Source organism: Geotrypetes seraphini, chromosome 4 (genome assembly GCF_902459505.1).
Source record: "Geotrypetes seraphini chromosome 4, aGeoSer1.1, whole genome shotgun sequence".
Lineage (NCBI taxonomy): Eukaryota > Metazoa > Chordata > Amphibia > Gymnophiona > Dermophiidae > Geotrypetes > Geotrypetes seraphini.
Genome location: NC_047087.1, coordinates 266448904 through 266476840, shown reverse-complemented (window position 1 = coordinate 266476840; position 27937 = coordinate 266448904). Strand labels below are relative to the sequence as shown.

The window sequence follows — 27937 nt, the reverse complement described above, 5'->3', positions numbered from 1 at the left end:
AGGCCAGACAGTGGATGGAACGGGCAGACGCTGGAAGGAAGAGTGGAAAGAAGATGAAAGCAGAGACCACAAAAGGTAGAAAAAAATCATTTTATTTCTATTTTGTCATTACAATATATCAGATTTGAAATATATATCCTGCTAGAGACATAACTGGGGACTGCAAAGCCTAACACTATTCCTATCGTGTGACTGCAGTATTCTGTTAGCATGATATTTCTGTGTAGCATTCTGTAATAATTTGGCTTGTTCAGTTTTCTTGATAGTAGAGGGGATATATGTGAAGGGGAGGGGAGACAGGGGTTTTGTTGGTCCTTGCTCTGAATATTTATATTTATAAAATGACAATTGTACAGAATATTGTTTCTTTTTATACTTTAATAAAATACGTTCAATATAAAATCATAACTGAGGCTTGTGCAGATGGGATCAGATGGTTTGTGGGGACCGAGCTTGCGGAGACGGGCGAAAATGTGTTTTTTTATTTCGGTCTTAGTAGTTTGCCGGTCCACAAAATAATTCTTTTATTTCTGCCGGTCCACGGGTGTAAAAAGGTTGAAGAACACTGATCTAGAGTACGTATGCCTGCCTGCAACCAATGTTTCCAGAGGATTTTAGACTCGCCGATTTGTATCTTGGAGTTTAACCATAGGGATTGACATGTAGATTGTTGTATTGGAACAGGAGTTAAGGTATTTATACATTTTAATGTATTGCAGGTGGAATGAAGAATAATATTGTCCTTTTATATTCTAGGAAGCTTGATACTCAAAATATGGCTAAGATGTAATGGGTATGACAAAAATTACATTACATTAGGGACTTCTATTCCGCCTATACCTTGCAGTTCAAGGCGGATTACAAAAGAGCTAACTGGACATTTCCAGTGAAGTTACAACAGTTTTGGGGGGGGTTTTTTTTGGTTACAAGGGAGGAGAGGTACCTGGATTAATTCCGGAAGAACTTGCAAATTGGATATTAAATTGACTGTACAAATAAGATTACGTTATATTTCAGGGATCTGAATACTTGGTTGGTGTTTTGGGGAAGAAGAAATTATTTAAGTGGAGGTTTTGGGGGAGAATTTATCTAGGAGTTGGGGGAAGGGTTGGGTTAAGATATCTGGATACATTTTTTGAAAAGTAGGGTTTTGATTTCTTTTCGAAAAGTTTTGAAGTCGCCCGTTAATTAGAATGAATGCTCCTTATGGTAATTTCTAAACAAAAATGCATTCAGGAACACACCAATATGAGAAGCAGCAAACAGTTATTTATTGACAGGTGGAGAAAAGACCTCAGTGTCATGTTGGATAAGAACATAAGAACATAAGCAGTGCCTCCGCTGGGTCAGACCATAGGTCCATCATGCCCAGCAGTCCACTCCCGCGGCGGCCCAAACAGGTCACCTGTCTGAATCACCAGAAGGGGCCCCCTTGCCACCCTGGTTTCCCATTGAAGTCCTATCTTCCCATCGAAGTCCTAACCCTCCGGTTTTGCACATGCACGACCTGGTCGGGTTTCTATACTTATTTCCTGGATACTTCTCTCAGTATCCCACGATCCCTTTGTCCCTCAGGAATCTGTCCAATCCCTGTTTGAATCCCTGTACCGTACTCTGCCCGACCACTTCCTCCGGCAGCGCATTCCAAGTGTCCACGACCCTCTGGGTGAAAAAAAAACTTCCTTGCATTTGTTTTGAACCTATCTCCCTTCAGTTTCTCCGAGTGCCCCCTCATACCTGTTGTCCCCTTCAGTCTGAAGAATCTGTCCCTATCCACCCTCTCTATGCCCCTCATGATCTTGAAGGTCTCTATCATATCTCCCCCTGAGCCTCCTTTTTTCCAGGGAGAAGAGCCCCAGCCTATCCAACCTCTCGGCGTATGGGCAGTGTTCCAGCCCTCTTACCAGTTTCGTCGCTCTCCTTTGGACTCTCTCAAGCACCGCCATGTCCTTCTTGAGGTACGGCGACCAATACTGAACGCAGTATTCCAGATGCGGACGCACCATCGCTCGATACAATGGCATGATGACTTCCCGCGTCCTGGTTGTGATGCCCCTCTTTATGATGCCCAGCATCCTGTTGGCTTTTTTCGAGGCTGCTGCGCACTGTGCAGATGGCTTCAGTGATGCATCCACCAGCACATCCAAGTCTCTCTCAAGTCTGCTGTCTCCCAGCAATGCCCCCCCCCATTTTGTAGTTGAACAACGGATTCTTTTTCCCTATATGCATGACCTTGCATTTTTCCACATTGAAGCGCATTTGCCATTTGTCTGCCCAGTCCTCCAGCTTCTCCAGGTCCCTTTGCAGGTCCTCACACTCCTCCCTGGACTTAACTCTGCCGCACAGTTTGGTATCATCTGCAAATTTTATGACCTCGCACTTTGCCTCTTTTTCCAGGTCATTGATAATCCTCCGGACAGAGCAACTTCAAATATGCAGACACATCCTCGGTCTTAAAAACTCCACATTCTAAATTATTACTTTGTTTGAGTAAAAATCTAACATCAACAAGTAGCTTTTCATAACTTTTCACTGCTACAAATTGTCTTCTTAGCCAAGAAAACTAAAAACAAAAAAGTAAATAGAAAATGTATCTGCTGCAGAGATCTTTATATGGTGTGCAAACAAAGTCTAAGGATAGCAGAGGGTCCGAATCAATTCCAAAACATAGAACATTCTTCAACGGACCCCCTTCAGCAAACTCCCGACAGGGCCCTTGTTTCGCTATAATAAGCTTCGTCAGGGGAATAAGCTGCAACAATAAAAAATCATAAGCTGAAAAAAAATATAGTTTATCTAAACAAAAAATAAAGTTGAGCGTAACACTTCAAAATTTCTGCCTCCAAAAATGGCCCCTCGTCGTACCGGAAATAGGCTTCAGCAACGCCAGAAAACGTAATGATGTAACAAAACGTGACTACGTCAAAAAAAGAAATTAAAAAAATATAATTCAAAATCACAAGGATTTAAGTATAGAACTTCAGAAAAAAATATCTAAAAAAAGGCATTCCATTCTATGTATGAATGAAGTCCTGTTGGAGCGCAAGTGCCTAAAACAAAAATCCAGCGCTGCTCCCGCTGTCTCAGCATGTTCTTATAATCACCACTACGAACCGGCAGGAGTGGCTGTTCTATAATCCAGCACTTCAAATCAGTAAAAGAATGTTGCAAAGTTAGACAGTGTTCAACTAAGGGTGCCTCTAAGCGCTTACAAGATAAGCATGATTTATGTTCTGTCATACAAGTTCAAAATTTCCTAGAGGTTTGTCCAATATATAATTTAATACAGGAACATTGAACAGCATATATGACACCCGTGGAGTCACACATTGTATTATATCTGAGTGAATAGCTTTTATTATCTTTCAGGTTAACAATAACATCAGCCTCCTGGGTAATTGAGCATATATAACAATGACCAAATTTAAAATGTCCCACTCTCCAATCTCCACTATTAAATAGCTGACGTGGCATAGTGCCTTTGCTAGTTGGACATATACGCTCTTGTAGATTACGATTTCTCAAATAAGCTAATATAAATCTGCTGTCTTTAAAACAATCAAAAGTAGATAGACAGTGCCAGTATTTCTTAATGGCTTTTCCAGATAACTTTGCTCGATTGGTAAATTGTAATGTACATGTAATCACATCAGTGTTGGAGTATCCTCAGTGTACTGCAATATATGTTCTCTGTCAATTAAAGAGACCTCTTTTAAACGATCTCTTAATACACTGTTTTGAGTAACCTCTTTCTTGCAATTTTTCAAAATTTCTGATTGATGTTTATATTCCGTCATCATATAACATATTCTTTAGAACCAAAGAAATTGAGATTGAGGAAGACTCTCCTTAAGATGTTTTGGATGTGAGCTCCCAAAGTGCAAGAACGTGTTACGATCAGTCTCTTTCCGAAATACAGTTGTAAAGAATTCCAGTTCTCTGATCTCAATAGATGCATTCAAAAATGATATTTTCAATATACTGTATGTCATAGAAAATTTAATCGTGATTTCACAGCAATTAAGGTAGTTGAGAAAATCCTGTAATCTCTCAAAAGAGCCTTCCTAAAGAAGAAAGATATCATCAATTTATCTTCCCCAATAGGTAATACTAGAGAAAAATGCAGAGGAATAAACATGATGTTCTTCAAAGTTTGTCATAAAGAGATTTGCCAAAGATGGGGCATAGGTAGCTCCCATAGCTGTACCTTGGCACTGTTGGTACCATCCCCCCTGAAAACTAAAATAATGCTACTTCAGAGAAATCTGTAATAGTTGAATCAAAAACTCAGGGTTCCTTTTACTAAGCTGCGCTAGTGGTTTTAGCGCGCACTTAGCGTGCGCTAAATTGCTGCGCGCACTAGATGCTAATGCCACCATTGAGCATTAGTTTTTGGCACATAGTATGGAGTTAGCGTGCGCTAATCTGCAGCGCGTGCTAAAAACGCTACCGCAGCTTAGTAAAAGGAGCCCTCAGTGGGTACTGCATGGGGATGTGGCTGTTAATCTATAAAAGATTCCAATACATGCAGAGCAGCATCCTGGGGAATATTTGTATATAACGATTAAACATCCAGGGTCACCAGAATGGTGCTGTTTGCTACTCTATGTTGCTGTAACTTTGTAAAAAAATGAGTAGTGTCCTGAATATATGATTAAGCTATTGACACTAAAGGTTTCAAAAAAATAGTCCACATATTGATTAAGGGCTCCTTTTATGAAGCTGCATTAGCGGCTTTAGCGTGCGTGACTTTTAATCACGTGCTAACCCCCACGTTAGCCAAAAAGCTACCGCCTGCTCAAGAGGAGGTGGTAGTGGCTAGCACAGCCGGCAGTTTAGCATGCGCTATTATGTGCGTTAAACCACTAACGCGCCTTCGTAAAAGGAGCCCTAAATCTTTCCAAAAGAGACCCTTGTGCTGAAAGAATCGGTCACCCCGGAGGGTGTATAGCATACTTATGTATTTTTGGGAGAATATAAAAGAAAGGTGACCCTGGATGTTCAATAAGGCATGGATTTTGAGATTATTCTTTAAGAACAAACAGAAATAATTTCTTGGACATAAAATACAGATATTTCCTGATGTATCACGTGAGATGCAGAAGCGTAGGCGTGAATTTCTTCTACTTAAGCCAGGAGTGCTAGTTTTAGGGGCTACTTTTTTCTTGCGACATCCTTGCAAGTGTATTGTGCATCACCAAATGAATAAGTATGTTTTCTTTGAACCCTTTCAATTAACTACTTTCTTGTCTATATCCCGGTTGAATAAAGGAAAATCTTAAGCTCATTAGAAAGTTATGCATTTTGCTCTCAGTTTAAAGCAGCGATAAATTTATTTCTTATTTTCTCGCTAATTTTGTAAGTTTTGGATCCAATTTTGAGGACTTGAGTAAAGTTAAGCCACTGTAATTTTTATTTCCTATTATTTAACAACCAATTTTTATTGAATAGTAGTAGATTGTAGTTGTACTTGGCTTAATTTCTTTCTGCACAAGTTTATGCTTGATAATATGTTGAATTCTATAAATAAATAATAATAAAAAAAAAGAAATTGTGTTTTCAAAATTAGAAAACTCCATTCTAAGTATTTTCATCACATGCATCGAATAGGATATAATCTGCCCTCTTAAAGTTGCTTTAAAAGCATCTCAGACAGTTTCCAAAGGAATCTCCTCTGAGGCATTAAACTGAAAAAACTCCACTATCTTCATTTGAATTTCCTCTAGAAAATTTGAGTCTGCAAGCAGTGTATCATTAAACCTCCAAACAGGTCTCTGGGAATCTTCATTGGTAAACTGATATTCAATCTAAATTCCCGCATGGTCTGTTAAAATAATGCACTCTTTTTACAAAGGTGCGCTAGCGTTTTTAGCGCATGTACTGGATTAGCGTGTGCTACCTGAAAAACTACCGCCTGCTCAAGAGGAGGAGGTCCAGCTAGCGTGTGTGGAATTTTAGCACGTGCTATTCTGCGCATTAAGGCCCTAACCCACCTTTGTAAAAGGAGCCCAGTAGGATCTATATTAGCTTTTATGACCTGTTGAACTAAATGATCTGAAAAAAAAAATAATTCTTGAAAATGATTTATGAACTTGGGAACAAAATGTAAATTCCCAAGCATTAAAATGAAAAATTTGCCAAATATCTTTTAAACCACAATTGTTCATGAGATTATCAAGACCTAAATATTTCAATTGTCTACTTCAGTGTTTTTCAACCGCTGTTCCGCGGCACACTAGTGTGCCGCGAGATGTTGCCTGGTGTGCCGCAGGGCCGCCATCAGGGCAGTACTACCAGTCCTGCATTCAGGGGCCCGGAGCTGACAGGGGGCCCGAGGCATGGGCGCCAGTAGCTCGCCAAGGCAAAGTGAGTCGATCACCCAGGACTCACTTTGTCTTGGCGATCTAATCTATCGAGCCGATAAGTCTTCTTCTCCCCGACGTCAATTCTGCAGTCGGAGAGGAAGTTCGGGCCAGCCAATCGCTGCCTGGCTGGGCGAAACTTCCTCTCCGATTGCAGAATTGACGTCAGGGAGAGCATGCGTCGGCGTCGGCTTTGGGGCCTGTTATCCATTGGTGGGTCCTGTTCCCCAATGGCAGCGGCAGTGGCAGTGGCTTGGGGAACGGCAGGGAGAAAGAAAGAAAGGGGGCAGGCAGGGAAACAGAAGGAAAGAAGAGAAACAGAAAAAAAGAAAGAAAGGTCAGGGAGAGAGGAAGAAAAAGTTGGGGGAGGGAATGAGGTGTGGAGGAGAGAAAGCATACAGGCTGATAGAAGGGAAGAAAGATTGGATGCACAGTCAGAAGAAGAAAGTGCAACCAGAAATCACCAGACAAGGTAGGAAAAATGATTTTATTTTAAATTTAGCAAAGTGGAGGCAGTATTACCACAGTTTTCAAAGGAATTTGCCCAAATAACTTAATAGTTAACTGGGTAAATTCCCAGAGATGAAAACTTCCCTTCACTTACTATGCACAGTTCTGAATTTATATCTGCTGTCTATATTTTACAATATGGTCACCTTTTACTAAACCGCAATAGTGGTTTTTAGCGCAGGGAGCCTATGAGCGTCAAGAGCAGCGCTGGGCATTCAGCGCAGCTCCCTGCGCTAAAAACTGCTATTGTGGTTTAATAAAAAGGATGGATGGTATATTTGTCTATTTTTGTATGCTATAAAAACCAAATACAGAGAGAGACTGAGAGCTGTTGACGAAGAGCTACGTGTGTGTCTTTCTTCGATTCCAGCCAGAATATCAGCTTTGTGTTCAGCCAAACAGGCCCAGGTTTCGCACTGAATAAAGTATTTTATAATTTTTCACTATTCTGTTTACTTAATATTTCATAATAAAGTAATTATAAAATACTTTCTTTGTGTTTATTTGATTCCTATTCAAGAGAATTACTTTATATATAGTCAATATAGGCACAGAGTTAAATTTTTTAACATTTTCTAATGGTGGTGTGCCTCGTGATTTTTTTCATGAAACAAGTGTGCCTTTGCCCAAAAAAGGTTGAAAAACACTGGTCTACTTAGTTATTTATCCATAATTGGATCTATTATAGCATTGAAGTCTCCAGCTACGATTAAATTAGGCATAGAGAGTGAAATAATTACTTGTTGGAGTTTCTTAAAGAATTCCACCTGATTTGTATTTGGAGCATAAATATTAAAAAGCATCAGAGTATCATTTCCTGAAGTCATATTAACATAGAGCCTTCTACCCATTGGATCAGTCTGGAAGTTATCAAACTTAGCAGAAATCTTCTTATTAATCAGGATTGCTACCCCTGCTTTTTCCCCCACTGCTGGGGCATAAAAACAATGTTTTATCCAACCACCTTCTAATTTAGCTGATTCCATCGCTGATAAATGAGTTTCTTGTATAAAGAATATGTCAGCTTGTTCAAGTTCAAGTTCAAGTTTATTTATTCTTGATGAATCGCCTATTTAAATTACTAGGCGATGTACAATAATAATAACATATATTAATAAATTAAACAAGTGCAATGTTAATGTTGACATAAAAACAAATTTGTTGTTAGTTAAAATTTAACACACTTAACAAACTGAGTGTAGACATAAGTTTAAAATAATTTTGTGGGTAAGACATACAAGACATGTGTGGTTAGGAGGGGGAATAGTTACAATTTTTGATAGAAGAGAAGAAAAAACATAAAAGGGAAGAACAGAAAAGGGGGGTTATAATAACTGTTTAAAAAAAAAAAGAAAAAAAGAAAAAAAAAACCGGGTAACGGTTAAAAAATAATCGATTTTTTCAGTGTCCTAAGATCCATACGCATCTTTAAAGAGAAAGGTTTTTAACGTTTTTTTAAACAATGTTAGGTCTTTAAGTTCTCTAATGTATTGTGGTAAAAGATTCCATGATTGTGGGGCCATAACTGAGAACATGTCGTGTCTTCTAGTTCCTATCATTTTAATTGAAGGCACGGAAAGAAGATTAAATGAAGATGAACGAAGTGATCGTGTTGTACTATATGGGATAAGCCATCTGTTAATAAATTGGGGTTCATTAAAGTTTAAAGCTTTAAACACCAAAAGCAGTAATTTAAAGGTGATCCGATGGCTTATCAGAAGCCAATGGGATTTAATCAGCAGTGGGGTAACATGATCATATTTTTTAGCTTTGTAAATTAGTTTCACAGCAGTATTTTGTATAAGTTGTAGCCTTCTTTTTCTTTTTGTGTAACGTTTATAAGAAGTGAATTGCAGTAATCTATTTTAGACATTATTAGGGAATGAATGAGAATATTAATGGATTCTGGTTGTAAAAATTTTGCAAGAGAGCGAATCAATCGAAGTTTATAAAAACATGATTTAACAATATTGTTTATATAATCGTGATATGTGAGCTTATCATCTATCAAAACGCCTAGTATTTTTAAAGAAGTGACCTGTTCTAAATCAGTATTATTGATAGAGATTGGAGATCTTAATGTTATATCTTTTTTCCAAGGGAAAAGCATCGATTTTGTTTTATTAATATTTAAAGATAGTTTATTTGTATTTAGCCAATTTTTTATTGTTACAAGTTTATTGTTAATTGCTGCGATGTCATCATTACTATCTGGATCCAATGGATGAATGAGCTGAATATCATCTGCATAGACGAAAGCTGTAAAACCTAGAGATTGGGCTATGTTTAGAAGTGGTGAAAGAAATATATTGAAAAGAAGAGGAGATAGTATTGAGCCTTGTGGGATACCATATTCTAATGAGTAATTCTTGGATGTACTATCGTTAAATCTAACAAAGGAAGAACGGCTTGACAAAAAGGAAGTAAACCATTCAAGAACTTGATCTATGATTCCAATAGATTTTTTTTGTTGATTTTTTTGTTGATTTGTTGATTTTTCAAAAAATTAAAAACCTTTTTCTTCTTGATGGGATGATTGAGCCCATTGACATTCAATGAAAAAAGTTTTAGAGCCATCTTAATTGGAGTTAAAATAGCTAAAGTTATCATCTTTCATTAAATAATTACAACTGTCTGTTAAAAAAATAACTCTTCAACACACATCCAGGACCTGCCCCAACCCTTCTCCCACCCCTCCCCATCCATCAATATAATTCATAGTAAACATGGAAACGTTTCAGTAGATCCATAATCCCTAACCCCCCCTTGCATTCCAATATATCATCTTAATATGACCAAACCCAAAAATCAAATATGCATTACCAAATTATCTATAATTATCAATTATTGTTGTTGCCCCCCCCAACATTAAACAAATCCATTTAAACCAGTCAAATATAGCTCAATATTTCCCTAAAATATAACAATATATTGATATTTACTGATATAACTATAATCAATTTATCAAATATACCTAAAAACAATGGTATATTTAACATAAGAATCTGAATTCAAAAATAAAGTAATAAAATAACTTGCAAGTATATAGCAATGTCATGGAATTGTTCCAAACCACATAAAGCTAGATACATTAGACCCTTAGGAGTTCATAATCAAAAGAGAAAAACATCCAAAAACTGGCCTAAGTCGGCACTTGGACAAATATTGTCAAAATACATCCAAGTGCTAATAATAAAAATGGGTTTTGGATGTATTTCTAAACCAGTGGTTCCCAACCCTGTCCTGGAGGAACACCAGGCCAATTGGGTTTTCAGGCTAGCCCTAATGAATATGCATGAAGCAAATTTGCATGCCTATCACTTCCATCATATGCAAATCTCTCTCATGCATATTCATTAGGGCTAGCCTGAAAACCCGATTGGCCTGGTGTTCCTCCAGGACAGGGTTGGGAATCACTGTTCTAAACAACTTAGGTCTTTATAGTGCCACTGAACGACCATAGCTAAACGGGGCGTTTCAGGAGAACTGTTGAGGGCGGGATGTGGGCCGGCTTAGACTTAGTCGTACTGCATGCATAACTGAAAGTTATACAACACAGGATCGACAAAACTTGGACGTTGTGACTTAGACCATTTAAAACATGGTCTTAGTCACAAAAAACCACCTAAAGTGACCAGATAAGCACAGCAAACACATAATACAGACCCCCCACACACTACCCCGGTGATCACCAACCCCCCCCACCCCTATAAAAATATTAATCATAACTTGAAAATTGTGCCTTCAGAACATCATCACCTGGCAGCCTGGCATAGGAAAGCCTAGTCATGCTGCACAGAGGTATCTTAAGCCATCTTGGGGGTGGGTTAGGGACCCATGGAGAGGAGGGCCCATGCCCATAAGCCACTGTAATCACTGCATTGTTGGTTAAACGTGCACTCCCCTAAAAAAAAAACCCCAAACCTTTTTGTACTGCTCTATAAGTGGCTTCTTCAGCCATAAGGGCTATCGGGGTGGTAGATAGGTGGGTCTAGGGGATTTTGGAGGTGGTTTGGGGGCTCACCTTTATCTATAAGGGAGCTGTAATGAGATGAAGACATGGCACCCATTTTGTGAAGTTTACAGCAGTGCCCTGTAAGGTACCCCACTATTTAGGTGCCATGTCTGATTGTCCAGTCCATCACTTTGTAGACCCCTCCCACGTCCAAAAGGTCCTTTTCTAGGCATTTTTGCCTTGGATGTAAAGTTGTATAAAGATGGATGATTTAGCTGCTTGAACAATCAGATCGACAGGACGTTAAATTAGACGATTTTCAAAATGGAAAATAATTTGAACATATTTTCCGAAAATGTGTCCTAAGCTGTTTTTTTACTTTGGACGACTTGCGGCTTAGATGAAAATGGACTTAGATATTCCTTTCGATTATGCTCCTCTTATTGTCTTAGGATGATTATGCTGACCTCAATGCCTTATAGCTACAATTAAAGAATAAAATTAAAATACCGAATGATATATTATACTAAGCAATATATTGACTTAGATACTGATGTGACAATATGATAAACGAGAAAACAAAAACAAAACTGCAGACAGTATGTACAAGATGCAGGCTATGTTTATTATATCAAATATAAATGTGATTAATATTACTACCCTTTGAAGACAAACCATGTTGGGTCCTTAGGTTTGTCTTCAAAGGGTGGTAATATTAACTGCATTTATATTTGATATAATAAACATAGCCTGCATCTTGTACATACTGTCTGCAGTTTTGTTTTTGTTTTCTCGTTTATCATATTGTCACATCAGTAAGTATCTGATAAGTCAATATATTGCTTAGTATAATATATATTTCACTGCAGCCTTCGTTGGATTTTTTCCTTGTTTCTTGTGACAATATGATAACCATATCAAATATAGCTAATGACATTAATATGTTTAATGTAAGTGTCTGATTTAAGAAAATATAACCCAGTACTACAGAACTGCAAATCATAGAATAACAATGAAAATACCAAATTATATCTTATGATATTAAACAAATTATATCTTATGATATTAAACAAAAAATAATAATAAGATATATATTGAAACAAATCAAATAAAGTGAAAAACATTGATTTGCTTAGTGTTCCCCACAAAGAAATCAATAGAGCTGATGGCAGCAAACCAAAAAACATTAAAAACATTAATTAACCATAGATATATTCTCCTATTATCATATATAAATACAGTATATTATGTTCCAAGAAAAATAAAATACCGAAAAACCTATCTGAAAAATCACATTAATAGTGAACTATAAGGGAAATGAGCTTTTATATTTAAGTTTTAATCTTAAAGAACCTATCCTTCCCCAAAAGAAAACCATATAATAATTATCAGATATTTACTCATATAAATATAAAAAGCAAATAAAATAGAGCTAAGGACATTGATTTGCTTGATGTACATATCTCAATTCTGGAACCTAAATTAATAAATTAATAAAATGACATATAATTCTAATAATTAAAATTAAAATACCAATGAAATATCCTATATGGCCAACTAATTAAGGGCTCCTTTTACTAAGCTGCACTTAGTTTTAATATATCTCAAATTGGAGGTACAGCGATCTTGAAGAAAGAAAGATAAGTTGTTCTCTTCTATCTTACACATAATTTTCAAAGCAATTGGAGACACATTGTTTGAACCATTTTTTACTAGGAGGTTTTAGCCAGTGAAGTGACCGCTCGAACACCGTTATTCCACCATTGTGGAGGTGGGCGGGCCCCTGTCTGAGGTTTTTTTTCCTCTATTAAGACTGGTCTATGTGCTTATGTTCCAATATTAACACAGTACCCTTTTTTTGATTTTCCATTTTTGTGAAAGTGTATTGTGAAAGTGTATTGGTTGTGCCATTAAAAAACAATTAAAAATTTTTTTAAAATAAAATAAATTAGGTGCACTCCAGTACTGGTGCCTGGAAGTGGGCATGTTTAGGAGCAGTGCCGGACTTCGGCATTACTAGGCTTCACTGGCAGCAGTTCTGTAAAGACCCTAGGTGCCGGATTGAAGGCCTGTAAAACCCTGTCCTGCATTTTTGGCGCCTAGGATCCTTGCTAGCCACGATTCTGTATTGACACCTGTCTGTGATTGACACATGACAGACGCCACTTACAGAATCCGCCCCTAAGTGTATACAATGCTAAATACAGTTATGTATGTAATTGCAACTTAGATCCCATTAGCAGTAATTAATTCCAATTATTGCCAGTTATTAGTTGCACTTTTCTGGGCTAAGTATGGAAATATGGAACTAAATTATAAAATTAAGCAGATAATATGTGAATTAGTGTGAGATATGTGTTGTAGCCCTATTATAACTGTTAATTCACATGGTAAGTCCTTCCCACACTTTAGTTAATTGGCCCCTAGATTTTATTTTATCATTAGAGTTTTTATGGCAGTAGATTTTGTTTGTGCCCCATTTATATTAAGAAAACAGTGACTTCCCTCTCTAGTCATAGCCATAAACCACTAAAGACAAATACTATACAGATTATACCACTTGTATTGAGTAGGGTTTCCATATTTGTAGTAGTAAAAAAGAGGACATGTGACCCCACCTTGTTACACCTCAATTCTGCCCCCAAACAAACCTCATCTCCTCTCCTTCCCTGAGCTCAGGGACACGTCTGGAGGGCCTCCGAGCGTATGCAAATGTGGGACTATGACATCACACGCATGAGTGCATGTGTGTGACCGCATCGCATCCGTGCATACTCAGAAGCCCTCCAGACTCAGCCCTGAGCTCTGGCAGAGCCAGGACCTTCCAAATCCTGGATAAACTGCCGGGTTTTCAAAATCCGTCTAGACACCCACACAGTCCTCTATAGAGGACATGTCTGGGTAAATTCAGATATCTGGTCTTGAGCAAATGCATTTTTATGTTAAATCTTCTGAAAGATGCTAAAGTGTCTTTAAAGAGTAGCTCTGTAACTTGATGCCCATGTTTACACGTTAGAATACTGGCACTTTTGTGAGTACGTGTATACTCACACATTTAAATTCTGGTAGAGCACCTCAGTGGCATGGGGGGGGGGCGAGGGGGGTGGTTATCCCTAGGCACCATGTTGGCATCGTGTTGTATGCTATTTTATCTCAATTAATGTCATTCTGATATCATTCTTATGAACCGCAAGGTATTGGTGGAATTGAAATCACTAATGTAATGTAATGTAATATTATGGCATTCCATTTACCTTTATCACTTAATATGTATGTTTTGTACACTGCTCTGTTGTACAATTGTATTATTTAAGAATGGTATAGTAAATGTCAAATAATTAATCAAAGTCAAAGAAGAAATATTTTTAGCTAAAATTTTACCAACGTAAATACCCAGGCAAGTGGCTTTGAAAGTTTCCTCCTTTTGTTTAACCTATCCTACATTGTCTTCTGCCTGCATACTTACTGATTGGTTGATTAATTTTTGCAGCCTCTTTGAAGAAATTCACCCAAGGTAAAATTCAGCAGGAATAAGCTGATCTAGATATTAGACAATTACAGCAATAAAATATTCAAATAACAATACTTACTCTGTAGCATACATAGTATGCTACTTACAATGTCAGCATAATGCACATCAAAACATCTTAACAGACAGCATAATGTGTAAGCAACGGTGGAATATATAGACAGATAAAATAGAGCAACAAGAGTGAGTAAATAAGGGGATTGATTTGTTAAATTAACATTGTGCCCATTTAAAGGTTGCATTTTTTGGGCTCCTTTTATTAAGGTGTGCTAGCGTTTTTAGCGCACGCAGGATATTACTACATGCTACGCGGCTAGAACTAACGCCAGCTCAATGCTGGCGTTAGCGTCTAGCGTGCGCTATTCCGCGCGTTAATGCCCTAACGCAGCTTCGTAAAAGGATCCCTTTGTGTTTTGTAGGTTTTGTTTTGGGTTTTTTTTTTTTTAATCCTTTTCCCAAGAATTTTTGTTTAGAGTTACTAATTTTCAAGTGTTTTGTTTTTCTAGCAAAAAAGTACAGAAAAGTTACTGGCAAAGAAATCTACTCCGATACGTTAGAAAGCACACCCATGCTAGAGAAAGAGAAGTTCCCGCAGGAGTTTTTCCCAGAGGTATGTGCCTACTACTCTGACTCCTCCAATTTTGATTCTGCTGCTGGCATATATGCCTGTGAGTTTAAAGAGATCAAATACGTTTAAAATTGGTGGCATTACAGGTTTATATGGATGAGTGTTGAGTGCTTCAAGATGTGCATTGTTTGGCAAAAAATGTCACTCTATATAAGGCTCCTTTTACTAAGCTGCATTAAGGCATTAACGCGCGGAATAGCACTTGCTTTGCGCACTAGATGCTAATGCCAGAATTGAGCTGATGTTAGTTCTAGCCGCGTAGCGCGGGGTTAGTGCGCGCTAATCTGCTGCGTGCGCTAAAAATGCTAGCGCACCTTAGTAAAAGGAGCCCATGGTTTCATGTTTGTCAAATAGTTTTTACATGTGCTTTTTTGTTAGAATTCTGAAGGATACTACATAGGGTTACCAGATTTCATCAGTAACAAAAAAGAGGACGTGGTCCTATCCGTTCCGCCCCAGCCCAGCCCTGCCCTGTTCTGCCCTAGCCCCTCCCCCCAAAAAACTTTGTCATTTCTTCCCCGAGCTACTTTATGCTCATTTGTATCTTCTGTGGAATTTAATAGGGATATAATATTTTAAATTTTTGTGAGAAATGGAATCAGTGCCACGTTCCATTCCCACTTATTTCAGTGCCTTACCATAGCCCCTCTCGACAGAGCTGTCAAGAGAAAGTAAGTTTAAAAAGGGAAATTTTCAATTCATGCTATTCCATGCTTTCATGATCTCTTCCTCTTTCCCCATCCTTCTAATTAACTACGTTCTTTTCCCAGTGACTGCAAGGTTGGAACAAAAGAGTAGATACCAGCAGCTACCCCAAAGTGACCCAGCTCAATTAGCAATAGTATACATTTCCAGACAGTGATTCTTGTGCTAGCTCAGTTATGGGGAGCAGATTCAAACCATGCACACAAAAACCTGAACATTATATTTTCTTTGCTTGTTCTCAATTTTATTCTTCCTAATTTCATCTCTCCTGCCACTTCCATCCTTCTCTTCAACTCTTAGTGCTTCTTCCCTGATCTTCTCTCTTCTCAGAACCATTTTCCCAGCCTGTATCCCCTATCAGCTCCCTCCTCTTTGAATCCCACACAGTTTCTCTCCCTGAACTCATCTCTGCTTCTTTCTTCATAGGTTTGCTAGATTTTACAATTGTAAAATCCGGACACCCTAGACCAGCGGTCTCAAACTCGCAGGCCGCATGCAGCCCCCCAGGTACTATTCTGCGGCCTGCGGTCTGGCCGGCTCCCTTGCTGAAGTTATTCTTCAGTTAAAAGCCGCGGGCGATGGGGGCGGCTCCTCGTGCATCCAGGCCTGTGTCAGAAGCCTCTTTGAAGGCTGGCTCCCTTGCCGAAGTTATTTTCAGTTCAAAGCTGCCGCCGCGGCTCCTCTCACGAGCCGCACCTGTGTTGGAAGCCTCTCTCACGTCACAACCTTCTGTCTAACGACTCTTTAAGCATGGCTTTGTCTACCTTTTTATTGCTGATATTCTGAAAGAGCTCAAATTGGATTCTCCACCTTCCACATCTCGGGCTTCAGTCATGTGCCGTTCTAATGTGCTGTCTTACTTTTTTCCATCCTATCCACAGCTTCTTGGTCTGGTTACAGAACAATGGGATACCCCAGAAAGCTCTTTTCGACTTTCTAAAGCTATGTCTAAAATTTTACTTGCTCCTGATTTTCAGAAGGTTTTTAAACAGCTTAAGGTAGATTCCACCATGGCACAGGTTATCTGGCGCATGGCCCTCCCTAGTGATGGGGGAGTGATGCTTAAGGATTCTCAGAATCACAGAGTGGACATTATGTTGAAAAAGCTTTTTGAAGTGGTGTCTTTAGGTATCAATGTGATGGCAGCTGCTTCCTTTACGGCGCGTGCCTATCATACAAGATTGTGCAGTGCGTCCTCTGTGGAGATGCATGTCTGTCTTCTGCTGATGCTGGATGGTGTGGATTATGCGGCGGATGCCCTTTATGATCTAATTCAAGTTCTTAGTAAGGTCTCTGATTATGCAGTGTTTGTGCGTCAGACTCTTTGGATCTGTCATTGGGTTAGGGACGCTGTCGCCAAGGCTATTTTAAGCAGACTTCCTTTCAAGGGGCAGCTTCTTTTTGGTAAAGGTCTGGATGACCTCATGACCAGTGTTGCTGAGCACTGCCCTAAGTCTCTCTCTGTAAACAAGTCTCACAGGACGTCGGGAGGTGAATGGTGCCCCTTCAAAAACGTCAGAGGTGATCAGTGGAGTGCCTCAGGGCTCAGTCTTGGGCCCGATCCTCTTCAACATATTTGTGGGAGATCTGACTCAGGGGCTTCAGGGTAAAATCACATTATTAGCCGATGACGCCAAACTATGCAACATAGTAAGTGAGAACACTTTACCAGACAGTATGACGCAGGACCTACTTCTATTGGAACACTGGTCCTCGACTTGGCAACTAAACTTCAATGCTAGAAAATGTAAGGTCATGCACCTCGGCAGCAGGAATCCATGCAAAACTTACACACTAAATGGTGAAACCTTAGTTAGGACCAAGGCGGAACGTGATTTGGGGGTGATCATTAGCGAAGACATGAAGACTGCCAATCAAGTGGAGAAGGTTTCATCAAAGGCAAGACAAATGATGGGTTGTATCCGAAGATGCTTTATCAGCCGGAAGCCCGAAGTTATAATGCCGTTGTACAGATCCATGGTGAGGCCTCATCTGGAATATTGTGTACAATTCTGGAGGCCACATTACCAAAAAGATGTGCTGAGAGTTGAGTCGGTTCAAAGAATGGCCACCAGGATGGTCTCGGGACTCAAAGACCTCCCGTATGAAGAAAGGCTGAATAAATTGCAGCTATATTCACTCGAAGAACGTAGAGAGAGAGGAGACATGATAGAGACATTTAAATATATCACCGGCCGTATTGAGGTGGAGGATGATATCTTCTTTTTTAAAAGTCCCTCGGCCACAAGAGGACATCCGCTGAAAATCAGGGGTGGGAAATTTCATGGCGACACCAGGAAGTTCTTCTTCACCGAAAGGGTGGTCGATCGTTGGAATGAACTTCCACTTCAGGTGATTCAGGCCAGCAGCGTGCCGGATTTTAAAAGGAAATGGGATACACATGTGGGATCTCTAGGGGGGTAAATTCAAGGGGGTAGGGTTGTTGGAGTGGGCAGACTTGATGGGCTGTGACCCTTTTCTGCCGTCATCTTCTTCTATGTTTCTATAGTAATTTTTGTTCCTCCTGCAGTTTTTGTCAGGGATCCATGGTATCTTCCTCCCAGAGATATTCCCAGGGCTACCACCCTCGTTACAACAGTTCCAATTCCAAGAGTCCTCAGGCCTCAGCTACTGTTCCTAAAAAGCCCCAATGACACCTGAGGTTAGGTGGGGCTACCTCATATCGGAGGCCGACTTTCTCAGTTTTACTAGGATTGGACTCGCATTTCCTCAGATCGATGGATGCTGGATGTCATTCGGGAGGGGCACAAGATAGACTTCTTTTGCCTGCCTCCAGATTTGTTTCTGGATTCTCTGGCAGGTCGGCCAGAAAGGGTCTGTGCTAACCTGCAATGTCTCTTAGGCATCAGAACAATAGAACCCATTCCAGAACACAAATAGGGCTTAGGCCAAAGAAAGGATGGGGGGACTGGAGATCCATTCTGGATCTAAAGTCGGTCAATCGCTTCATGTGGATTCTTCATGTCCACATGGAAACAGTGCACACAGTCATAGCTACTGTCTCTCCAGGAGAGTTTTTGGCATCCTTGGATCTCACAGAGGCTTACCTCCATATTCCAATCTACCTGGATCATCGCAGGTTTCTGCATTTTCATGTTCTACAACAGCATTTCCAGTTCACAGCTCTGCCCTATGGCCTTGCAATGGTGACCCACACTTTCACCAAGGTGATGGTAGTTGTGGCGGCCTTTCTCCACCAGCAGAGGGTCCAGGTCCATCCTTACTTGGACAATTGGTTAATCCGGGCTCCATCTCATCAGGAGTGTAAAAGTGCGGTGGAATCGGTGGTGTCTCTGCTGCAGGAATTGGGTTGGATTGTTAACTTCAGGACAAGCCACTTGACACTCTCCCAGTCCCTGGAGTATCTAGGTCTTCTCTTCAACACCAGGCAGGGTCGTGTGTTTCTTCCCAAGAAACACAGACAGAAACTTCAACAGCAGATCAGAGCTTTCCTGGACTGTCTGGCACCCAGGGCAATTCAGCTGGTGTTATTCACACTCCAGCCTATACTAGAAGGAAAAGCAGTGCGAGTATTCTCCAATGACGCCATGGCAGTGGCATAAGTGAATCATCAAGGGGGCAAACGAAGCACTCCCTTGGGCCAGGAGGCTCACATGCTGTTTTGCTGGGTGGAAGCACATCTTCCGTCTTTCTCGGTGGCCCATGTGGCTGGAGTCAACAGTGTTCAAGCAGACTTCCTCAGCCAACAGGTCCTGAACCCAGGAGAATGGTTCCTCTCACAGAAGGCATTCAGTATGATCATACAGCACTGGGGCCAGCCCCAGATAGACTTGATGGCTTCAGCAGAGAACTCGAAGGCCAGGCACTTTATCAGTCAAAGAACACAGCGCAGAAGCCTAGGGCTTGGATGCCTTGGTTCAGCCCTGGCCGGTTCATGAGCTCCTGTATGTGTTTCTTCCGTGGCTTCTGGTTGGTCGGGTCATCTTCCAGATAGCAACGTATCCCGACCTTGTGATTCTAGTAGCTCCGGACTGACCTTGTCACCCATGGTATGTGGATCTCATCTGTCTTCAGTGGGACAGGAAACTCCAGCTCCATCTTCATTGCTACCTTCTCAGTCGGGGGCCAGTGCCCATGGAGAATCCACAGTTCTTTGGTCACTTGAGCACTCAGCCTTGATGAAGTGCGGTTATTCAGATGTAGTTATCTCGACTCTTTTGCACTCAAAGAAACCCTCTACTACAGCTTCTTATGCCAAGGCCTGGAAGGTTTTCCAACAGTGGTGTGCTAAGGACCAGGTGGAGCCTGAGAGGACTCTCATTTCAGTGTTCTTTTTTAAATAAAAAAGTGATTTCTAAGTAATTTAAACTAAACGTAAACAACCTCTATTGGTCTAAGACTGATTTCTCTTCTCTTTATTATTGCTACTTACGGATGATCTGAAAGTAATTACAATGATTGAGCCATAATGCAATTCAAAATAATTACAGCCCACCGCATATAGAACTAACAAAACTTTCTGTGTTGATTTATAGGCCCTCTTGGCTGAGTATGAATCTCAAATGATGCCTTTGGGAGCAGCATGCCAGATAAAGTTAGGCCTTTAAAAAAAACAAAACAGATTTGTGTGGTCTATCATGGCTGAGGATTTTTTTTTTTTTTTTTCCCATAGTGAGAAATTGGTTGTTATCATAGATCAAAGAAACTGCTCAAAGCTCTTATGAAAGATGAATTAATTTCACTAATGCTTTAATGCAAACCTTTCATGGGGAAGGCTGTATGGTGATAACCTTACCACGGTCTCTCCTTTCTCAATGATGATTTATGTTCTCTTTTAGTAGATGAAACTGCCTGTATTTGCAATCCATCTGCTAGCTAAAGGAATCTTATTAACAAGGGGTCTGGGGAGAGGCTTAATATTGGGAGATGAGAGAGACCTTATCCCTCTTCTATAACCTCATTTTAGGGAGTGGGGAGATCTTGACACAAATTTCATCAGAGCTTGTTGAGAAAATTCTCAACCCCATTTACTTTTCTAATTTGCACCTAGTGAATCTTAAGTTAGAAAATTGAAAACAAAACAGAAATACACATGGTTCTATATCTTTGATATTACACAACTGAAGAGTTGCACTTAGGGGAAGATTCTCAAAACTAAAACTTAACGGTAAAATCTGATGGGCTGCTACCAAGGTTGCTATTGCAACAATTTCAGAAAGGTGAGTCATTCTTAAAAGGGGTTCACGGATGTTCACGTAGGCTCTCTATATTTACTTGAGATGAGTGGCTGGTGGTAGTGATCAGCACATGCACAGAATACACCCGCATATCTAATATAATAAAATGGTAGGCCGCGCATGCGCACTAAAAAAAAGTGTTCCCTGAGCTGTCGCGAAAATACGACTGCGCATGCGCGGCCCCGGCGGCGGCTTTCAAATAAATAAAAAAAATTACACAGCTGCGAGACAGGAGCTGCGGCGGCGGCGGCGACTTTCAACGACGAAGAAGCTGCAGCTCGGGAAGTCGGGGCCTCCCCCGCCACGTACAACCCGCTCCCTCTCCTGCAGCTCAGGCACCACAGAAGCTGTGAAAACACGCAACCCGGTCCCCGCATCTGCCTACCCTTCCCTCCAACACAGCGCATTTGCCCCCCCCTCTCAGAGAGTCCTTTGCCGCTCACCACCCTTCCCTTGCCGCTGACCCGACTACCTACCCGGCGATTTAAGCAGCAGTCTTCACACGCTGCTTCAGACACTTCTACTGCCCTGATTTGCTCTGCCGCCTCTCTGATGATGTCATCAGGGACGTGCCAGAGTAAATCAGGGCAGTAGAAGAACCCGAAGCAGCGTGTGAAGACTGCTGCACAGGCTGCTTGAATGGGAGCAGGAAGAGGTGATGATGGACAGGGGGGGGAAAAGGCCTATTGTTGGACAGGGGGGGAATGAAGGGAGGCCTACTGCTGGACAGAGGGAGCAGGAAGAGGTGCTGATGGACAGGGGGGAGGTAAAACAAAGGGAGAAGGACTGCTGCTGGATAAGGGGAGCATGAATGGGTGGTGGTGGACAGGGGGGGGGAAATAAAGGGAGGCCTAATGCTGGACAGGGGGAGCAGGAAGAGGTGCTGATGGACAGGGGGAAAAATGAAGGGAGGCCTACTGCTGGACAGGGGGAGCAGGAAGAGATGCTGATGGACAGGGGGAAAAATGAAGGGAGGCCTACTGCTGGACAGGGGGAGCAGGAAGAGATGCTGATGGACGGGGGGTGGGTGGAAATAAAGGGTGACCTACTGCTGGACAGAGGGAGCAGGAAGAGGTGATGATGGACAGGGGGGAGGTAAAACAAAGGGAGAAGGGCTGCTGCTGGATAAGGGGAGCAGTGAAGGGGTGGTGGTGGACACAGGGGAGGTAAAAAGAAGGGAGAATGGACAGGAAAAAGTGGCTAAGGAGACAGAGAGAGAAAGAAATAAAGACAGACACACACATATATTCTAGCACCCAAGGGAGGAAAATGCTGCACAGGGAAGTAGGGAGGGGGGAAATGCTTATGCACAAGGAAATGGAGGAGGAGGGAATGCTGATATGGCTACTGTACAGGAAAGTAGATAAGGGGAGATAAATGCTGCATAGGGGGCAGAAAGAGAGACAAATAGAAAGAAAGACAAATAATAGGAGGGAGGGAGACAGAAAGAAAAGAAGAAAGACACAAGGGCAGGGAGTGAGACAGAAAGAAAGAAAGACAGACATACATATATTCTAGCACCCGTTAATGTAACGGGCTTAAAGACTAGTATATATATAAAGCACCCGCATATATATTTCTTTAATAAAGCAAAGATCAGCAGGAGATGCCCACTTTCTCCCACTGTGCTCGCACAACCTCCTGACACCCACCCCTGGCAGTAAGAGGGATGCCAAATTCCTTCTGCCACATCACACAACCCCCGGACAGACCTCCCTCCCTAGCAGCAGAAGGGATTCCCATTCCCTTCCACTGCCTTCGCACAACCTTCTGACATCCACCCCTGGCAGCTGGAGAGATGCCCACTCCCTGCCACCATGTCACACAATCCCCTGACACTACTACAACCCCCCTCTGCAGCTTGAGAGATGCCCACTTCCTCCCGCCTTGTCGCACAATCCCCCAACCCTACTACCCCCATTCCTCCTGCAGTCTGAGGGATGCCCATTCCTTCCCGCCATTGCTCAATCCCCCCCAACAACTCCCCCATATCCCTGAGGTCACCCTCCCCCCCCCCAACACACAAACATACACACTCCTCCCTACCTTATTGACAAAGTCTGGCCAGAGGGACGCCTACCTACTCCGGCTGACAGGCCCACCTATTACAAAACGGCAGGCATTCCCCTTCCCGGTGTATTCTGGGATGTGCCGGGGAGGGGCCTAAGGCTCTGTTTGGCCCAGGCACTTAAGACCCTTCAAAGGGCCTCAAAGTATACATATTCAAGTTTTCCAGTCTCTTCTTGGCACAAGCTTCGTACAATTTTGTCGCCTTCCTCTGGACTGCTTCAAGTCTTTTTACATCCTTAACTAAATACAGCCTCCAAAACTGAACATAATACTCCAAGTGAGGCCTCACCAATGACTTGTACAAGAGCATCAACACTTCCTTTCTTCTGCTAGATATGCCTCTCTCTATACAGCCTAGCATTCTTCTGTCTATGGCCACCATCTTGTCACACAGTTTCATTCCCTTCGGATCCTCAAACTATTTTAACAGTGTCTAAATGCTAAAAAGATGCACTGACCAGATGACCATTGGAGGGATTAAGGCATGACTCCCCTTACTTCCCCAGTGGTCACCAACCTTCTCCCACCACCCAAAGATGTTTAAAAAATAAGTGCATTCTAGCCTGTATTATGAGGCGGTGCTGAAAAGTTTTCAGCCCAAGCAGTTTCTGATGTTAAGAATAGCCTTACTGGGTCAAACCAACAGTCCATCAAGCCCAGTAACCCATTCTCACAGTGGCCAATCCATAGTAACATAGTAACATAGTAGATGATGGCAGAAAAAGACCCGAATGGTCCATCCAGTCTGCCCAACCTGATTCAATTTAAATTTTTTTTATTTTTTTTTTTCTTCTTAGCTATTTCTGGGCAAGAATCCAAAGCTTTACCCGGTACTATGCTTGGGTTCCACCTGCCGAAATCTCTGTTAAGACTTGCTCCAGCCCATCTACACCCTCCCAGCCATTGAAGCCCTCCCCTGCCCATCCTCTACCAAACGGCCATACACAGACACAGACCGTGCAAGTCTGCCCAGTAACTGGCCTAGTTCAATCTTTAATATTATTTTCTGATTCTAAATCTTCTGTGTTCATCCCACGCTTCTTTGAACTCAGTCACAGTTTTACTCTCCACCACCTCTCTCGGGAGCGCATTCCAGGCATCCACTACCCTCTCCGTAAAGTAGAATTTCCTAACATTACCCCTGAATCTACCACCCCTCAACCTCAAATTATGTCCTCTGGTTTTACCATTTTCCTTTCTCTGGAAAAGATTTTGTTCTACGTTAATACCCTTTAAGTATTTGAACGTCTGAATCATATCTCCCCTGTCTCTCCTTTCCTCTAGGGTATACATATTCAGGGCTTCCAGTCTCTCCTCATACGTCTTCTGGCGCAAGCCTCCTATCATTTTCGTCGCCCTCCTCTGGACCGCCTCAAGTCTTCTTACGTCTTTCGCCAGATACGGTCTCCAAAACTGAACACAATACTCCAAGTGGGGCCTCACCAATGACCTGTACAGGGGCATCAACACCTTCTTCCTTCTACTGACTACGCCTCTCTTTATACAGCCCAGAATCCTTCTGGCAGCAGCCACTGCCTTGTCACACTGTTTTTTCGCCTTTAGATCTTTGGACACTATCACCCCAAGGTCCCTCTCCCCGTCCGTGCATATCAGCTTCTCTCCTCCCAGCATATACGGTTCCTTCCTATTATTAATCCCCAAATGCATTACTCTGCATTTCTTTGCATTGAATTTTAGTTGCCAGGCATTAGACCATTCCTCTAACTTTTGCAGATCCTTTTTCATATTTTCCACTCCCTCTTCGGTGTCTACTCTGTTACAAATCTTGGTATCATCTGCAAAAAGGCACACTTTTCCTTCTAACCCTTCAGCAATGTCACTTACATACATATTGAACAGGATTGGCCCCAGCACCGAACCCTGAGGGACTCCACTAGTCACCTTTCCTTCCTTCGAGCGACTTCCATTAACCACCACCCTCTGGCGTCTGTCCGACAGCCAGTTTCTGACCCAGTTCACCACTTTGGGTCCTAACTTCAGCCCTTCAAGTTTGTTCAACAGCCTCCTATGAGGAACTGTATCAAAGGCTTTGCTGAAATCCAAGTAAATTACATCTAGCATATGTCCTCGATCCAGCTCTCTGGTTACCCAATCAAAAAATTAAATCAGGTTCGTTTGGCACTAGTACCTGGCCCAAAACCAGAGTAGCAACATTCCATATCTTTCTCAATAACAGGCTAAGGACTTTTCCTCCAGGATTTTGTCCAAACCCTTCTTAAACCAGCTATGCTATCCGCTTTTATTACAACCTCTGGCAATGCATACCAGAACTTAACTATTCTCTGAGTGAAAAAAATTATTTCCTCCTATTGGTTTTAAAAGTATTTCCCTGTAACTTCATCGAATGTCCCCTAGTCTTTGTAATTTTTGATGGAGTGAAAAATCGATCCACTTGTACCCGTTGTACTCCACTCAGGATTTTGTAGACTTCAATCATTTTTCCCCTCAGCCGTCTCATTTCTAAGCTGAAAAGTCCTAATCTTTTTAGTCTTTCTTCATACAAGAGGATTTTTATCCCCTTTATCATCTTGGTCACTGTTCTTTGAACTTTTTTTTAGTGCCGCTATATCTTTCTTGAGATAAGGAGACTAGAATTGAACATAATACTCCAGGTGAGGTTGCACCATGAAGTGATACAGAGGCATTATAACATTCTTTGTCATGTTAACCATCCCTTTTTAAAATAATTCCTAGCATCCTGTTTGCTTTTTTGGCTGCCGCAACACATTGGGTGGAAGGTTTCATCATATTGTCTACAATGCCACCCAGATCCTTATCTTGGGTGCTAATCCCCAAGGTGGACCCTAGCAACCAGTAACTGTGATTTGAGTTAAACTTCCCAATGTTACTTTACATTTGTCCACATTAAATTTCATCTGCCACTTGGACACCCAATCTTCCAATTTCCTAAGGTCTACCTGCAATTTTTCACAGTCTGCATGTGTTTTGTTTTGTTTTTTGTTTCAAATAATTTTTATTGATCAGAAAAGACTGAACAGCCAAAACAATGCATATGTTTTAACAACTTTGAACAGTTTAATGTCATCTGTATATTTAATCATCTCACTCGTCATTCCAATTTCCAGATTATTTATAAATAAGTTAAATAGTACCGGTCCCAGTACAGATCCCTTGGGAACTCCACTGTTTACTCTCCTCCATTGAGAAAAATTACCATTTAGCCATACCCTGTTTTCTATCTGATAACCAATTCCTAATCCACAACTGAACTCTGGCACCTATCCTATGACTCTTTAATTTTCTCAGGAGCCTCTCATGAGGAACTTTGTCAAAAGCTTTCTGAAAATTTAGATATACTACATCAACCAGCTCACCTTTATCCACATGTTTATTCACACCTTCAAAGAAGTCAAGTAAATTGGTGAGGCAAGGTCTCCCTCAGCTGAACCCATGCTGACTCTGTCTTATTAAATCATGTTTGTCTATGTGTTCCACAATTTTATTTTTTTATAATTGTTTCTACCATTTTGCCCAGCACTGAAGTCGGGATTACCGGTCTGTAATTTCCCGGATCTCCCCTGGAACCCTTTTTAAAAATCGGCATAACATTGGCCACCCTCCAACCTTCAGGTACTACAGATGATTTTAGCGATAGGTTAACAGACAAAAATGGCACATGAGATGTGTGAACCAACTTCCAGTTACATACACTTTATTAGTAGCTTTTCAAAAGTCCGAAAACAAGTCCAAGCATATAAAATGGATATGGTCCCAACTAGGATCCGAGTATCGATGATAATGTCACCTTCCTCAGGGGACAATGAAGGACTTATGCTTTCTTGCTAATAGAACACTGCGGCGCTTCTTCCCTATGCCCACTCCCTCCTGCTGGCAGGCAGACCTCTTCAAAATGGCAGGCCTTCCTCTTTCCGGTGCATCCTGGGATGCACTGGGAGAGGCCTAAGGCTCTGATTGGCTCAGGCACCTAAAGTCCCTCCCATATGGTTGGCCTTAGGCACCTGGGCCAACTAGGGCCTTAGGCTGTCATCAGGAGGGGGGAACGTTGTTGGGATGGGGCTGGCACAACTTTCTTTTTTTAATGATCACAGATATTGTGTGTGTGTGTGTGTGTGTGTAACACACGCACAAATGAAGGGCATTCAATAATTTATATACTTGAGTATGAAAGAAAGTAGCAAGCGTGTTGAAACAAGTCTGTACATCTTGTAACATGTCTCAAGGTTATTTATGCACAGTTGCAGCTCAGTGCGAATCTAATATTCCAAGAGACAGGATGTCAGGAGAGTCCTCGTGCAAAATAAAGTAAGAAACTACTAGATTTTGAAGTACCGTTCAGTGATAAAATTTCTCAAAAAAGAAAGGAAAAAGCCAAATGAGATCCATGAACGCATGATTGCAGCTTATGCTGAGTCTTCCTCAACGTTCTACAAAGAAAAATTTTGGAGCAAGCAGTTTAAGTGGGGTAGAGAGACCATTGAAGGTGACCCTCACACTAGAGGCCTGTGGAAGCAACTTCCACAGAAATGTGCAAGAAAGTCAAGGATTTAATTTTGTCAGAGACGAATTAAGGTTTTCTGAATAGCTGAATAAATGGGCATCTCAGCAGGTACAGTTTGGAAAATAATTCATGAAAAGTTGGGCATGTTAAAGGTTAGTACATGTGCATTAGTGCATGTGCACCAGTGCTTCTTCACAACAAAGCACTGATGCATATGTCACGACAATCACAGGCTGCTGTCCGAGAAAGTGGGTTTCAGCTGCTGAAACATCCACCCTACAGTCCTGACCTTGCTCCCTTGGATTATTTCCTGTTCTGAGTTCTGAAGAAATCTCTCCATAGCAGTTTCAAGTGATAAAGACATCAAGAAAGCTGTGACGTCCTGGTTTGAAGGTCAAATAGAAGACTTCTTTTCAAAGCGGTTAAAGTCATTTCAAGAAAAGTGGATGAAGTGGAGC

General features: G+C 41.3%; 1 protein-coding gene across 2 annotated transcripts in view; it reads left to right on the top strand.

Moving 5' to 3' along the window:
- The window catches only part of INPP5A (inositol polyphosphate-5-phosphatase A), a 764365-nt gene that overhangs the window by 459771 nt on the left and 276657 nt on the right, over positions 1-27937 (top strand). For both annotated transcript variants that reach the window (XM_033942100.1, XM_033942101.1), the window contains exon 6: positions 14863-14966. In XM_033942100.1, the coding sequence (XP_033797991.1) occupies positions 14863-14966 (104 nt within the window). The remainder of the gene's footprint in view (positions 1-14862; positions 14967-27937) is intronic.